At 39.4% G+C, this 16,971-nt stretch overlaps 1 protein-coding gene and 1 pseudogene across 2 annotated transcripts in view; both read right to left on the reverse strand.

The window, feature by feature from the left end:
* Positions 1-16,971, reverse strand: part of LOC149155625 (uncharacterized) — a 98,232-nt gene that overhangs the window by 78,578 nt on the left and 2,683 nt on the right. For both annotated transcript variants that reach the window (XM_089445834.1, XM_089445835.1), the window contains 2 exons: positions 5,438-5,531; positions 4,877-5,006 (listed from right to left, as the gene is read on the reverse strand). In XM_089445834.1, the coding sequence (XP_089301960.1) occupies positions 4,877-5,006; positions 5,438-5,530 (223 nt within the window). In that variant the 5' untranslated portion in view covers position 5,531. The remainder of the gene's footprint in view (positions 1-4,876; positions 5,007-5,437; positions 5,532-16,971) is intronic.
* Positions 2,133-2,777, reverse strand: LOC149155626 (uncharacterized; annotated as a pseudogene).

Below are 16,971 nucleotides of genomic sequence, written 5' to 3' on the forward strand. Positions count from 1 at the left end.
TCTCATAGTTGGGGCTCTTGTATCCTTTTGGGGCTTCATTGATGGCCTTAACCATATAATGCCAATAGGAGAGCGAAGCACACTAAATGGTACACCGCAAGCACAAAGAATCGGACTATCTTTCCATCCACATCATCCCTCCAAGCAACATTCAAGAAATCCCCTATTGTTCTACCTCCAAAGGTTGCAGAAGTACCATGAGGAGATGAGCTACCAAATCTAGAGGTTGCACTTGATTCAGACTGAGTTTTTTGTTTCTTGCTTTTTTGTTGTGCGGCCTCCTTTATTTGGATGTATTTTCTTCTTTGTTCAGTTGAAACGTTTGGGCAAATTTGTATTCTTCACGACACCCTTATCCTCATCACTGTCCAACACCCCATAAAGATGCCTCCTCACACGGGTATATTAACCACCATATGGTTTTCCTCCATGACAACCATGAGGGCACAAAAACTTGTAACTTCCACCACCTTTTCCCACTTCAAGTTTGGTCACATAGTTCCACAAGGGTATTAATGCAGCTTTTCCCTCTAGTGTTTCAATGTTCTCTTCAGGTTCATCCCCTTCCTCTTCAAACCCTTCCTCCTCATCATACATTGGGTCACTCATATGGGGACCACTATCCTCTTGTTCTTCTTCCCTTCTATTCCTACCCTTCCTTGCCATCATGAAAACCAAAAGTGGAATAATACATAGAAGCCAAAAGAACACCATCTTGGAATATGAATATAGGTGGTGGACAACCTGCAATTAAATGAGCAAGAAGAAAGAATGGGAAAGAGTAAGAGAGGGAGGAGAAAAATACAAAAAACAATGACAAAAAAATGAGGGAGTTTGGGGTTTGCACTTACCTCTTTAGCTCTTGTAGATGGAAGCCCTTCTTTACTCCTCCAAGCTCCTCCTCCTTCACTGCTCCTAGCTCCTCCTTCTTCACTCCTCCAAGCTCTCCTCAAGTCTCTCTTCTCCAAGCTCTCTTCTCCTCTGTTTCTCCTCTCTTCTCCAAGCTCTCTTCCCCTCTCTTCTTCATGTTGAAAAGTGTAACTAGATTTAGTCTTCATAATGACATGTAATTGAGATTTTATGTAAAAGATGTAAAGAAGAAAAATAAAATTATTGTTATGCTTGCATCATGGGTTTCATGAGCAAGAGATTTTATTTTTAGTTAAGGCTCCCATTGTGAGCTCTTAGGGATTTTTGTCATCTAGTCATAAAAGTCTAAAGAGTCATTGTCATGTATTGAAGGCATGTTACACATTGTAAAAGGTCAAATTTGTTTTGTAAGTCACCCTCCAAGATCTTGTCACTAGCCCTTACTCAAGTCGGCCTACAACAAAAGGATGATTCAAGAAAGATGAAGTCGGCCTACCCTTGTGATCATGTCAGCGTAATTGTCATGAACCAACCACTATATATAGCAGTGCTCGGCCTCATTTGGAGGACATCAATTCAGTGAAGCAAGTCTGAGATTCTCAAGTGCGCAAATCATCCTAGAAGGAGCCTCAAAGTCAGCAAAGGAAGGAAGGATAGCGAAGGATAGAGTCATTGTTGTGGAATGTTTTTGGGCTAGTTTACCCTCACACGTGCGAAGGTTGCAGACCCAAAGTTGTTAAAAGGAGATTGAAAGATTGCAGTCACGTTAAGGTGATCTTGTTTGGGTGAAGTCTTCGCTAAAGGAGGCCGAGTAAGAGAGAGAAGAGTCTCCCTCAAGGAGGAGACTATTCATGAAGCAAAATTGATCTAGGGTTTCTGTTGTATAGAAAAGAGTTGCAAACCTACAAGAATAGGCCGAGATTCTAACGGAGGCCGAGAAGAGCGAGAAGAAGGGCAACGTTGATTTAATGCTTTCTTTGATCTTGGTCCAATGCTTGCTTGTTTTAATGATATTAGACTTGACTTCCTAGCTTGTTTTAATGATATTAGACTTGACTTCTTAGCTTGTGTCTTGGTCCATTGGAGTCACCTTCACTTGATTTAACCTTTACCTTGCTCAAAGTAAGTGCCACGTTGCCTCTTTTGCCCCCAATGGCTGCCCCAAGTGAAGTCAGCCACTCTTTAATGAATAAATAATGCTTGAAATTGTGTTTTGAGAAGGGCATCTTGAGTTCTTTGACTTGGAGATGATTTGGCATGCCTTAGAGAAGGCAATGGACCTCCTCCTTGCCTTGGACAGTGTGTGACGTTGCCCAGGGGAGCGCAAATGCATCAGTAATTGTGAGACTGCCATGAAGAATGATAGCCAGAGCCAAAGAGGTGTTCATATATAAGAGAAGTGATCCATGTGGGGAACAAAAGATAGGTGCACTAGAGGGGCTCCCTTCAGACTATTGTTGTTAGACAACAATCGATTTAGGGCTTCGGCTTGTATAAGGCATGTCCAACTTGTTCATATTACTGTGGAATGTTAGGATATTTGATGACCGAAAAGTTGCAGGGGCCTTAAGCGGGCCAGGAAGCTGCACAAGCGGAATTGATACTTTTTTGGAAGCTGAAAATTCTTCCAGCTCAAGGTCCATCAAATCAGGTGGTAAGGTGTTGCAAGGATCAAGGAGCCTAGTGAAAGGGCCACAAGGAAGCATATCCAGTCAAAACAAAATCTTCCCTTCATTGCCATCACCATAGCAAAACGCATCCATGTTCCCAGCGGCATTATTATTGTTGTTTTTGTTGTTGTTGTTGTCAATGTTGTTGTTATTATTATTATTATTATTACAGCTACTGCAACTGCAGAACAGAGAATTGGACATAATCCAATAGTTTTGTTCAGTGATTTTCAGTTTTGTTCAGTGATTTTCCTGCTGTGTTGCGAACTCATTAGAATTTCACATAATTTCTCACCCAGGAGACATCGTCCCTGTGGGTGAATTCATCCAGCAATATTTAATCTCTGCCAAGCTGGTGCTACTGCTCTACACGCCATACACATTGGAATCTGGCATTCAAAGGTGATCCCAGAGGATGGTGTTATTCATAACACTAATGCCATGGCCTGACAAACCCATTCTAGATTCCAAAAGCTTGGCCCATTGATCCAATAGCAACCTCAATTTGCATTCCTCTATTTAAGCTACTAGAGTCATTCCACCATTCTGCATATTTTCAATCCTTGAAAAACCAAAACCGCTAACTCCTTAATCAAGCTCCGATGTCTGAATCGAATGTCGAAGTAAACAACAGCTAGATTGAAATGACTTCCAAGAGATGGAAAATTCCAGGGTGCATGGAGCATATGTCAGAACTGGCACTCTGACATCTTAGCAGCTTCAAAGTCGCCTTCCATATCCAGCTTACAGCACAAAACCAACTATACCCGCAACCCTGAACAGCCATACTTTTGAAGCAAAGAAACTTTTGCAAACAATCCTCTGATAACACTGTCGGTCAGGTTGATTAACTCTGCACATTAAAAAATCATTTATTGATGTGAACATACATAAATACATTGGAGAAACAACCTTTGGTTTCATCTTCCGAAAGGTCCAAATGACTCTTCGTATTCCTCTGAAATTAATATTTTCAAGAATATTTACAAAATACAAGAATCCCGAGGATTAGATATCTAACATCAACAAACAACACGAACTACTGCAGCAACACATTCATGAACCCAATGGCAGTGGCAGTGGCATCTAGAGCATGCAAGATGCTTCAGCAAAATCTCACAGGCAGTGTGATAATCCAACACCCTTGTCAATATCCAACTATGGCTCTGCAAGGCTCTAAAATTTTAATTTTGTTTTTTTGTAGTTAGTTTAATATTAAGAATTCCAATAATGTAGAGGGTAGTAGGCTCTCTCTTAAAAATAAATGCGCAAGTCAACGTGGAAAATTCTATGAATGTTTTTGTACATAAACAGAGCGTTGTAATTCAGTTTCTAGAATATAACTGTTTACAAGTTTTTTTGTTTTAAAAAATTAAAATAGAAGAAACTGGTCCTGGTTTATGATAAATTTGCATTGAGTAGCCATGACATATAGATATAACGATATTGTCTTAACTACTTGCACCTTTCCAACGTACATATTATGTGACAACACTTCCCCTTTGAGCAACGGTAAAGAAGGCATATGTGAAGATGCAGGAGAAGTTAATGCCACCTCCTTTGCATATTGCAGTGTGCTCTTTGTCAAACCAATCATCATAGGAACTAAAGAAATTTCTCTATGCCACCATTGAAATAACATAGCCACGTCTCATATCACAGACCAAGATAATGAAATTACAATATTTTTGGACAAATTATAGAAAAAACAACACAACTTAATTCAGCAATCATATGGCAATCAATGACCTGAACAAGAACAATTTAGTAATGTACCATTCAAAATACACAATGATAAGATTCCAAACTTCATTGGGATCTTAACAGTGAGGTTCACTCTCTATATAACAACACAGCTTAGCTCTATATAGTATATAACAACAGAGCTTCTCCATGATCTGAATAACTGAAACTAATCCTAACAAGTATTAATTGAGCCTGGGAAGCCTATCAAACCCTCATCTAAGGACATTGCCTAAACAAATGAAAATAAAATCAATCATGCTTTTAATCAAAATATTTGCAACATGTATATATATATATACATATATATATAGATATATCTTATGTTGGAGATAAAACAAAAGAACTAGTCCATACATTTTTAATAACCTAACCAGGCTAGAAAAATAAAAGAACAAGTTGGAATCCTTGATAAAGCACCCATAGTGAAAGATATAATTTCTTACCTATAAGCCATACGCTTAATATATGACAATTTATTAAAAATAGCATTTTTTTACGGTTTGTTAAAAATCAGACGTTTGGATTGATGTGCATAATGTCCGTTTAACAAAGGTGAGAACCATTTGGATTGAAATCTTAGTTTCACAAACCTTTCTCTGCTGAGTTTGCAAAAATAAGGTCAGCTGAAGTGAGTAAAAGAGATACCAACTCCGACCATCTTCTTTCCAGCATATAGGATTGGGCTTCCTCAATGCAATGTATCACTTCAGGCTCTGCAACCTGCTCAAACAGATTGAAAAGTACAAGAGGAATTCCAGTGAGCTCAATGTCCTCTGATAATAGAAGTTGATATATCATTGCCGGCTGTATATAAGAATATGTCTCCAATGAACATAAAACAACGATCGGTTGTTGGCAATCAGCATGCAATTGACTAGAGAAAAGATTAATTAAGAAATATATTGGTACAAATTTAAACAAAGGATACAAATCTTCAACAAATATAGCCACATGAACTGCTAGAAAATAAACTACAACTGCAAAGACATATCATGAATATCATTTTCAAAAGAGTGTCAACACTTACAGTATCTAACATCAGAAACCCAGCACAGCAGTATCAACATTCAAATTAAATTGATGGCATTTTTTACAGGAACTTGACATAAATAAATTAGTTTTAAATACAGACAGCAAGAATTGCTACTTACTTCAGGCCCTGCATTGGCCCATGCCATTTCTGCAGTGAACCGAGCCACAGCAAGAGTAGCATCCTCGTCTGTAGTCTCAACAAGTGCTGCCATCCTACACAGTCAACCAAAATATGGTAAATCCACATCAACATCAGATACACCCACACAAATTACTGCACTAATATTCCACAGTTAACATTAGATGATTAAGTAACATCTGCTGAGCAAAAAAGAACTACCAACGCTCCTTTCTTAACATCTAGTAAGACCAAAACAGTGAGTTAATGAGATCTGTGAACAAGATAGCACCAACAGCCACGATGTAAAAGGGCCATACAGATGGTGGTCATACGACTGCCATTGAAGCTATTTTTGTTGCAGGTGGGATTGAAGCCAATGCAAGCCAACATAGTCTGAAAGATCAACCCCAACCCCCCCCCCCCCAACCCGCCCCCCCCCCCCAAGATCACCCTAGGCAGATGGAATCAAACATGAAAGAGATTGATATACTTAATCCTCTCAATGAGAAGCAAGTATATTCTAGACACAGCAAATCCTGGGACCACAGTCCTATCCAGGATTTTATCCCACTTGTTAACTTGGAGTCAAACCAATCTCTAGTTCAATCTCTGAATGGAAGATTGGCATTTCATGGTTGTCTTTTCTTGATGGAGATGGTGCAACACGAAGAGCCCGTGGACACTGTCTTGCTATACAATCAGATCATATTTTTTTGGTTCCAACATGGCTGCGGAAGTCATCTCGATGGCAATGGTGAAACCTCAGAGTGTGGAATATTCCATGGATTGTGGTCCTTCTAAAGCACTGTGGATGGAACCGCTCATTATCTCTAGATTATCTGCCTCAACCGAGATGCCTCCCTTAATCAAAGGTGTTGAGCAGCCTATGTTCAACAACCCTGTCTTGAGCCGAGGCCGCAAAGGTACATGCAAATCATGTTTCATAACCTAGTCCTTCTAATGCCTTTACCACAACACACTCTATTCCTAACCTCGGTGTCAATCAGCAGATTCAGCGAGCATGAAAAAGAGGAATTTCTTCACGAACTGCGAGAAGGAATATGAACAAGGTTGCCAGAATCTTGAGCATAGGGTGTTATCCTGTTTCTTCTACAAAGAATGTCAAATGAAGATGCCTTCAAATGGGTTGTCTTAAATGGGGAGACCAAAGGGATCTTACACTTTTACTATACTCTAGGGTCCAAGTATCTTTGTCTGCTTTTTTAATTCATATGTTGCTACTCAAAATGTCCTCTAATAAGGCATATCGAATATTGATGGTTCATTAGCCTACGTGCAGTGCTAGAGATCCAATTTCAATTCCAACGACACTTCCCACTAGTTGTGGCTTGAGTTTTTCGAACTTCATGCATACCTTTGACCTTTTGTCGACATGTTTGCACAACAGTTTGGTAAAGCCTTGATCCCAAATGCCTATTGTGTCTCTTTCAAATCTAACCCTAGGGTATCTCTCCAGGTGGACCTCGAGCATATGCTTCCACCATTCCTCTCAGTTTTTACCACCAATGGGATTTGACAGCAAAATGTTTGCCACTTGTATCTTCCCAAAGCTTACTTTGCTTGTCAAGCTCAAGACCATCATTTATGACTGTCCTCATTGCAAACCTAGGTCTAGTAGCCCAAGGAGTCTTCAACGCCCAAGAACCTGATTACCCCCTCCATCCATTCTTGGCAGAGATCGTCAGCAAGAGGTACCCCTGCTCAAAGATCCTTAGTGCTCATCCATCATAAAAGGTAGTGTTGAAGAAAGTGTAACTAGGTTCGATCTTCATAATGACATGATCTTTGTAAATGATGAAATAAAAGAAATAAAATTATTTTTGTATGCCTTGCTGCATGGGTTTCATGAGCAAGAGGTTTATTTGTTAGTGGCTCCCATTGAGAGCCTTAGGATTTATTAATAAGTCAAAGAGTCAATGTCATGTATGAAGAAGCTCTTCTTGAGCCTATGTTCAATGTATACAAGTCTATAGAAATGTCTAACAGCCCTCCAAAGACAAGCACAATCCCTCTTGAAGAAGTCGGCCTCCAAACAATGTAAAAAGCAGTCATGTCGGCTCAAATAAGGAGACACAACAGTTCCCTCTCTCATGTCGCTTATTATGGAGACTAACTACTATAAATAGGCGTGTAAGATCCGCATTACAGGACAAGTAGGAACTCGGATCCTCTGAAATCTTGGACAAGTACAGTAGTTCAGAAATTTCAGATGAGTACAATAGTTCAATGTTTCGGATGGAGAAGGATCTCTGTGTTTTTCGAATGGTATCACAGAGGTGATGTCTTGGCCTCCTCACAGTCTTAATGAGCACTGTCTCGGCATACTAAGACGCAGTCACAGTCTCGGCATATGTATGATGAAGATCTCTCAGTAATACACTCTAGGCACAGTCACAGTCTCGGATGATGAGGATATCAGTGATCCCACAGTGACACACTCTGTCCCAGCATACATGTCTCAGCATACATTCTAAATACAGTTATAATCTCAGCATAGAAGTAATCATATAGACATAGTCATGATCTTGATGGAAGGTCATCTAGATGCAGCACTCCTATATGTACATATCTCAGTATAAGATCTCATTGTTATGATCAAAGATCTCTATGAAGGTGCAGCAGTGTTGCAACAGTGATGATCTCAGTGATGGCCTTGATATTGCAGCAGTAATGAAGATCTCGGTGGTGCAGTAGTGATGGCCTCAGTGTTGCAGCAACGATGATGATCTCAGTAGTGACAAAGAAGAGGATTGGTGTCTTGGTCTTGGAGTGGCCTAATAGGTCAAGGGTCATGGTCTTGGTATGCGTCAATTGGAATATCTATAAGAAGAATTTTGTGCGGGTTTTCCTCTCAAAGAGTGAGAGGTTTTGGCCCTGGTAGAGAGCCAATATCTTGTGTTCGTGTCTTTTGTTTTGGTAACTATTTGATGAACTAAGAAGACACTCTAATAATAACACGAAGATTATGATGATAAGAAAAAGTTAAAATACCTGACAAATAGTTATCATGGCGAGAAGAATCTCATTAACTTAATTTGCCCTAGATTCTTCAACATGGTATCGGAGCTAAGGTGCTGAAGTCAAAGGAAGGGCAGCAAAGAGACATTCAAGGATCAAGTTTCGGGAAGGGCATCAAAGCAAGTTGAAGGATATCAAGATCTACATTGAAGGATCAAACCCTAGATCAAAGAAGCAGTGTACAAAAGCAAGAGATTTTGTCTCTGTAGTCATCATCAAAAGGCCACCAAGACCCTCATCAAGTTGTCTACAAAGCAAGGTAGCTTGAAGGACCTCAAAAACGAAGATCACATCATCTTGGAGAAAGTTGAAACCCTAGAAGCAGTTCTGACCTACACTACAAAAGAAGGCAAAGCATATTGAAGGCAAGAAGGCATTGTCATCTTCAAGGTTATAAAAGCAAGCAAGGATCATCTCCTTGCCCTAGAAGAAGATCATCCGAAGAAGCAGCAAATCATCCTCATCAAAGGGAGCAACCTTTTTCTATTGAAGAAAGGCTTTTCATCTAAAAGAAGATCATCCAAGAGGAAGCTCTAATACATCTTCTTCAACCATCATCAAAGTGATCAAGTAGAAGAGTTCATCTTCACTTGTCAAGTAAGTATCTTTCATTTTATAATCAAGTTTGGTTAAATGACTTCATGTTTGCAAGGAGATCTATAAATTGGTTGGGTCATCGAAATTCCTTGCATAAGAAAGGAGGATAGATATAGTCCCCAGAAGAGAAGTCATTGATATCTATGGAAAAGTCTCTGAAGATCAAGCATTGTTTGAATGCATGGAAAAGGATCAAGGGACTCATAGGATTCTTATGAAATCAGTCAAAGGTCCTCTCATCCCTATGTAATAGGAGAGGAGACATAAAAGAGATATATGAAATGCTAGAAGATATACTCTCTGAATAATGCAGAAAAGAAGGTCATATCACTTAGACATGATCTACACAAAATTGAAGGCATCAAAGAATGAAGGGATATCTTCATAAGATCTCAATTGGGAGATCTGGGAGAGATGATAAGAAGATAATCATCATTGTTCTGAAATGCACTAACTGATAAAGCAAGGTAACAAATGACAAGGAAGTTACCTCATTCGACAACTTGTGGTCTCTATGCTAGATAGAAAAAGACAAGTTGAGGGCAAAATTATTGAAGGTTAAAGGACTAAAAGATTTGTAGAAAGGAAAGGGAAGTTTGGTCCTCAAACAAGACAGATTAGTGCTATGGAAAGATTATGAAAAGAAAGCTCATATCGTCGAAAAGATGAAGGAAGATGAAGGTAAAGGCCAAGGAAAGAGGGAGTAACAGATCTCTAATATGATTGAGATAGTATCCCTCACAAAAGGGTCCTATCATAAGCTCCTAAATCTTTTGTTATAGATATGACCATGATAATAAGATGCATCGTGGCATCATGGAAGCATTAGAAACAAGAGCTTGTGACATCAACAAGGGAATCATGAAGGACAAAATCCATGACAATCAAACATGAAGGATATAACTCTTGGGAACCTCATTGGACATTAAAGGAAAGGAATAAGTCATCCAGGACAAGGCTCATCATACATCAAGTCAAAAAGGAAACATTTGCCAAATGGGGATATGCAAGATCCTCAAGATTCTCTGATGGAATCCTCAACGGAGGGTTCACTAATCTAGAGAGGAAGCAAGTGTTTCATCAGAAACTCCAACTTGTAAAATTCATGAATGATGTTATGGTGTCATAAGAGAAGAAGCAGATCAAGGGGTTGAAGACACTTCAATCAAGGAAGCTGTTGAAAGAAGCCTAGATGACCTAAAGGTAAAATGAGGTATGTATGCTTGTATTTAATATTATAAAGTCATGTCATATGGTTGCAGGGAACATGGATCACTTCTTCTATCTTGAGAAACATGATTAAGAGAAAAAGGATCTCCTCCTCTGAAAGGATGCAAGAAGGCATAAGTCACACTAGATGAAACCAACATAATATGTCCTCATATAAAGTATGAGGTGGTTGACTACAATTAAGAAATTCTGATTAAAAGCTCCTGGGAATGGAATATGTGAGGAAGGAAGAGATTGTGAGATATGCAACCATGATGAAGGCAATCAACATCCAAACGACCAAGAAGATTTGACAAGGAAATCTCCTGAAAAGATATAAAGACTCTGATGGAAGTTTGAAAAAGATGGAGACCCTTGACAATGGCTATCTTTGGGAGATGTGTCAACATGTATGTAGGATGTTGATACCTACAGGAAGATGTCATGACAAAGAGCCATCTCGTAAGGTACTATTTGACTCAATGTTATGTTTTGATTTCTTGAAGAATATTTGGATGAGTTCATGCAGGGTTACTGGAACAAGAGTTGTAAGTACAAGTACAATTAGCATTCATGTGGTGGATGGAAATTCCTGAAAGAAACATGATGAGGAAGACGTAGCCATATGATGAAGGTTCCAGATATGTATCAAGAAGGCCACTTTCCATGAAGAAAGGAATGACATGACGAACCAAGAAGGAAAGTGATGGATGGCTTATGCCCTACAAGGAAGAAGCTCGACTGAATTTCATGACATCAAGGAAAGAAATTGATCAAGCAGCCGAAGGACCCACAAAGAAGAAGTTGATGAAAAGGAGTGTCCTTGGTTAAGAGGGAGCTCTGAGAGTCCCTAATTAGGAGGAAGCTTGGGCAAGTTCCTGGTCAAAAGGAGCTTGGGTACATTCCTTTACAGGAATGGGCATATCTTCCCTAGTTGAGAGGGAGAGATAGACACAACATTCTTGTCTTCACTTGGGAAGAAAGAATGGAGGATTGGGTAATCATCTGGCATCCAATGCTCTTTGAGGATGTGTAGGGCATCCAAGATAAGAGTAGGCAAGAGGACCGATATTCTTTGAGGGTTGGGAACCCAAGATAAGAATAGTCCTAGAAGGTCATACTCAGTGAACACCCAAGTGGGTATGTACCTTGAGAGACAATGATGAAGGTGTCTATAGTCATTGGTCTCACCAACATTGTGCTCTAATTTGATGAGAGATAGAGTTGTCAGTCAAGGCCTTGCTGTGGAAACAATGTTGGTTACTATGATGCTATATAGATGGGTTACCAATCCGATTCTTCTTATGAGAAATTCTTCAGATTGAGAATGACCAAGTACCATTATGAATACCTCCCTAGTTAAGAGGGAGTGTTGAAGAAAGTGTAACTAGGTTCGATCTTCATAATGACATGATCTTTGTAAATGATGAAATAAAATAAATAAATTATTTTTGTATACCTTGCTGCATGGGTTTCATGAGCAAGAGGTTTATTTGTTAGTGGCTCCCATTGAGAGCCTTAGGATTTATTAATAAGTCAAAGAGTCAATGTCATGTATGAAGAAGCTCTTCTTGAGCCTATGTTCAATGTATACAAGTATATAGAAATGTTTAACAGCCCTCCAAAGACAAGCACAATCCCTCTTGAAGAAGTCGGCCTCCAAACAATGTAAAGAGCAGTCATGTCGGCTCAAATAAGGAGACACAACAGTTCCCTCTCTCATGTCGCTTATTATGGACACTAACTACTATAAATAGGCGTGTAAGATCCGCATTACAGGACAAGTAGGAATTCAGATCCTCTGAAATCTCGGACAACTACTGTAGTTAAGAAATTTTAGATGAGTAATGTAGTTCAGTGTTTCGAATGGAGAAGGATCTCTGTGTTTTTCGGATGGTATCACAGAGGTGATGTCTCGGCCTCCTCACAGTCTTAATGAGCACTGTCTCGGCATACTAAGACGCAGTCCAGCATATGTATGATGAAGATCTCTCAGTAATACACTCTCGGCATACTCTCTAGGCACAGTCACAGTCTCGGATGATGAGGATACCAGTGATCCCACAGTGACACACTCTATCTCAGCATAGAAGTAATCATATAGACATAGTCATGATCTTCATGGAAGGTCATCTAGATGCAACACTCCTATATGTACATATCTCAGTATAAGATCTCATTGTTATGATCAAAGATCTCTATGAAGGTGCAGCAGTGTTGCAACAGTGATAGCCTTGATATTGCAGCAATAATGAAGATCTCGGTGGTGCAGTAGCGTTGGCCTCAGTGTTGTAGCAACGATGATGATCTCAACAGTGACAAAGAAGAGGATTGGTGTCTTGGTCTTGGAGTGGCCTAATAGGTCAAGGGTCATGGTCTTGGTATTCGTCAATTGGAATCTCTATAAGAAGAATTTTGTGCGGATTTTCCTCTCAAAGTGTGAGACGTTTCGACCTTGGCAGAAAGCCAACATCTTGTGTTCGTGTCTCTTTTGTTTTGGTAACTATTTGATGAACTAAGAAGACACACTCTAATAATAACAAGAAGATTGTGATAATAAGAAAAAGTTAAAATACCTCACAAATAGTTATCATGTAGAGAAGAATCTCGTTAACTTAATTTGCCTAGATTCTTCAACTGGTAGTCAATCAGAACCTTCGTCCCATTCCTCTATAGCAACAAAACCCCAACCTTTTGTGCATGAGACTATGGACACTGAAGGACGATGAACAGTGCAAACAAGTAAGAGGAGAGAGCCTAGGTATCCCTCTTGGGATGAGAAGCAACTTAGGGATCATAAGACAAAGTCACGATCAAAAACCTATAAGGATGTGACTATGACCACAATTGAGAAATGTCCACTGCAATTGGGTGACTTTATGTCTAATAGCAAATGCAGTAGATTGAGCATGCGTTGACTATCCCTAAATGGAGTTGTCTCTTGTGTCTTAGAATGTCAAAGGGATGACTATCCCTAGTGGAAAGATATTTGTTCGAGATATATTGTGGAAAGCCATACCTGATGTGGTTTTACTTCAAGAAGAAAAGTCTATTGGTTTTGAGTTGCGATGTCAAATGGGTTTCTCTTGGAGAGGCCCCTATTGGAAATGGTCGGGGGGCCTATCTCTTTCTTCTTTCCTACAAAGATTCATAGTTGGCCCCAATAATGACATGTCATATAGATGTTTGTGCATTACTATCCTTATTTAAATCGGCTAATTGGCTTTTTCTCTGTTTATGCCCCTACTACTAGTTGGTTTTTGCTTTGTCCATGCCCTTAATGCTAGTTTGTTAGGTGTTCCCTTTGAGATTAGATGGCTTCTTCTCTTCTAGTTGTGAATGGATTATAGATTGGGATTCTAATACGATTTGGTGGTCCAAGTGTGGGGATGGCAGTTCTAGCAGTGTCATTTCTAGCTTAGAAAAACAGCCCTAGTATCGATGCAAGACTATTGTTAAAGTGTTTGACCCCAATTAGAGGCAAAAAGGATTTAGACTATGGTGGATGGTTCACATGGCATAACTTTTGACAAAGCAAAAACAATGTTCAGGGGCAGTTGTATTGTTTTTATGGGCCCCACATGGAGTGGCTTTCTCCTACAAGCTCCACCCTATTGATGTGTTGATGGATATGATTGGCTCTAATCACTTGCCTACTCAAATAGCAAACTCATTGGGGCATTAGGATGAGTCTGCTCCTCGTTCCTCTTCAAGCTAAATGCCTCCCATCTTAAATCTCTAAATTTAGAGCATTATTTCATCAGATCTGGAATCTTTCCCCTTTGCCTCAAGGGGGCATAGGGTGGGTAATTTGTTGGGATACAACCCTCTAGCATACAAGTAAACTCATCCAAGATTGGGACCATTTGATTGTGGGAAAGAGGATATGGGAGTTGAAGCAAGCTTGAATGCAACTATAAGAGGTTTATACATTCTTGGAGGAGGAGGATTTCCACAATACCACACTTCATGAGGAAAAAGCAAAGTGGGAGACTGTAGTCCAAAGAGAGGAGCAATATATTGCTAAGGAACTGTTAGGGGAGAGAGGAGCAATATAATGCTAGGGAAGCCAAGGTTCGAGATCATCTCTAGTGGATCAAAGAAGGGGATCTTTGCTCCAGATTTTAGTTTATTTTTTTAAGCATAAAGTCTCTTGTAACCAAATTCAAGGATGTCGTCGCAAGAATGGGTTTTTGGAGGGGGGCATCCCCTAACCTCATTTGCATTTTATTAACCATGGTGGCACATCATTAATTTCATAGTCAACACATGCCATGTTACTCTTGTCGTGATGCAATATCAAGCAAGGGAATGAGATGTGATGGGACATGTTCACCAACCCCGCACTTGATAGAGCTAATTTTCATCTGGGATTTTGCATCATTTGCCACATCTTACTAGGACTCAAGTGGGGTAATGGCACATTGCATGGTTGGTCTAATCAACATTGTCTAATGGTGGACTTCTCCATAACTGCATGCCTCTCCGGTAAGGTCCTCTCTCTATCTCTAGCATATATTTTGAAGTTTCCATATAGTACAAAAGGTTATAATGATCTTGTGGTGCTTTGCCATTACCATATCATGGAATTCTGTTGTTAATATGGTGTCTGGAACCTGGAGTTCTGATGTTATATGGTGTCTAGTGTTCTGCAGTTCTAGGTGTTTGTGAGCTTGGGTTGGTTGTGTTCATGTTTAGGTGCTATCTCATCCACCTTACTCTGCCCCTCCTGGCTCATGTCTTTATGGTAGTGACAAACCTAAAAGGAGGATATAGGTTACATTTTGGGATCCATACTTTTACTTTCTTCTGATTGGGTACCACTCCTTGAATATGTATTACGAAGAGACACATGAATTTTGTAGAGTGCTACTCAAACATGAGGAATCTATTAGTAGCAATAGAAGCTCAATTTTTCAATAACCACTAAAGTCTATGAAAATGAACACCAGTACATCTCTCATTTGGTCATGAATACCCTAGTCCAACAAAAGCAACAAATCCAAGTGTTGGAAGAAGAATGCCCTGTGCTGAGAAATACGATCTACAATCTAGAGAAAGTTCACACTCAACTGCCTCTAATTATAGCAGTCAATTAATTCAATTAAGGAAAAACTCAAGTAAGAAAAGACTCTGCATCAAATGATGGAGGACATGGATCTGGGTAATCAGGATTCCAATCCTTCCAATTTTGGACAAGATGAAGTTATCAGCACACATGTTTCCCATTAGTTTCTATGTTTTGTAAATCAATACTTATATTAGTTGCCATTTTTAGAGTATATACTAGCAAGAATTTTCCAAAAGCTGCAGCTAAGGACAATCTAGAAATTTTATTTTTAGCATACTCTATCTGCTTGTTTTACTGGACTTATTAGAATAGCTTCTTTAAGTACTTTTTGTTGTTCAGCTTTGCTATAACCCTTCATAATATAATTTTACCAGTTTTTGTTAAAAAGAAAAAGAAAAAAAGATATCCAGCTATACATGGATAAGAGGAAGATTCTCATTTGTTTCCACCGCCAAATCGCACTAGTACCAAGTGTAATGACCAGATGCAAGGAAATAAACTCGACTGGATACCAAAAGCCAGCTTTTACATATTTTAACGCACTTGTATTTGTGCCAAAACAGAAAATTCACCTTTTCCAAGTTACCGCATACTATCAATTTGTCTTTTACATTAAGACGCGACTCTACATAATGATATGATATGATATATTTTAATGACGTCCACGAGACCCAGCAATCTAAGGGACCTAAACTCCACACCAAACAAGATATCACAATCTCAAGTTCCCCTCTAAAGCAGCTCTATTGTCGTGAATCTTGATCAAAAAAATCGTCGTTTGTGAAGCCTTGCTTCCTCAAACAGTTTGCTTAAACTGTTCATTTTTAGACCACTTTCAAACTTATTACGAATGTCCTCATAAGCCGAACATTCCATGATGAAATGCCACTCGGTTTTAACCGCTCTTGTCCTACAAAAGATACAAATTCTTTCTTCCCACTCTTCCTTGGGGGTTATCCATCTACCTGTTTCGCACCTAAGATGGTGAGATTCAGTCCTCAATTGCACTACTAAAATCTTAGCCTTTCCCTTGATTGCAGCACTCAAATAAGTCTTTTCATCATGCGATTGTGATGGGTTGAAATTTTTGACATATAGCACTTTTTTTCTGCCAACCTATTTTTCCCACATGGTAGACATGAATTTTTCAAGCACCCAATTTTTTATCTCCTCTTTAGAATTAGGACAATCTTGCCAATTAATTCCCCATTTTCTCATCCACTTGTCATTTTGCTTCCTCCAAGTTTTCTTCCTACGCTTTAGCTCCTCTGCAACAATCATCTTGGGCCAACGATGTGCATCCATGTTTTCCACCTTTTTTAAATAACTTAACAAACGAATGATTGTTGAAGCCTCCATCGAGAACATTCCCGCCTCAGTTAATAGAATCTCATATGGGACCGTTGACTTGACTTTGAGGTTACTAATGATTAAGTGCTTTTGATTCTTTCCAGTGGTCTACACTTGTGATTTGACATGTTGCTCCCCCAAACTTCACACACATCCATAGAGGACAACCGAGGTAACCAACACTCCAAAAAGAGTTTCTTGGTTTTCCAGTCCCATAATTTTGCTTTCCTGCATCTGTTTTGGAGAAGGTAAGAAGCTCTCCAACC

Source organism: Pinus tabuliformis, chromosome 9 (assembly GCF_031772625.1).
Source record: "Pinus tabuliformis cultivar Carrire ecotype Pingquan chromosome 9, CPIR1, whole genome shotgun sequence".
NCBI lineage: Eukaryota > Viridiplantae > Streptophyta > Pinopsida > Pinales > Pinaceae > Pinus > Pinus tabuliformis.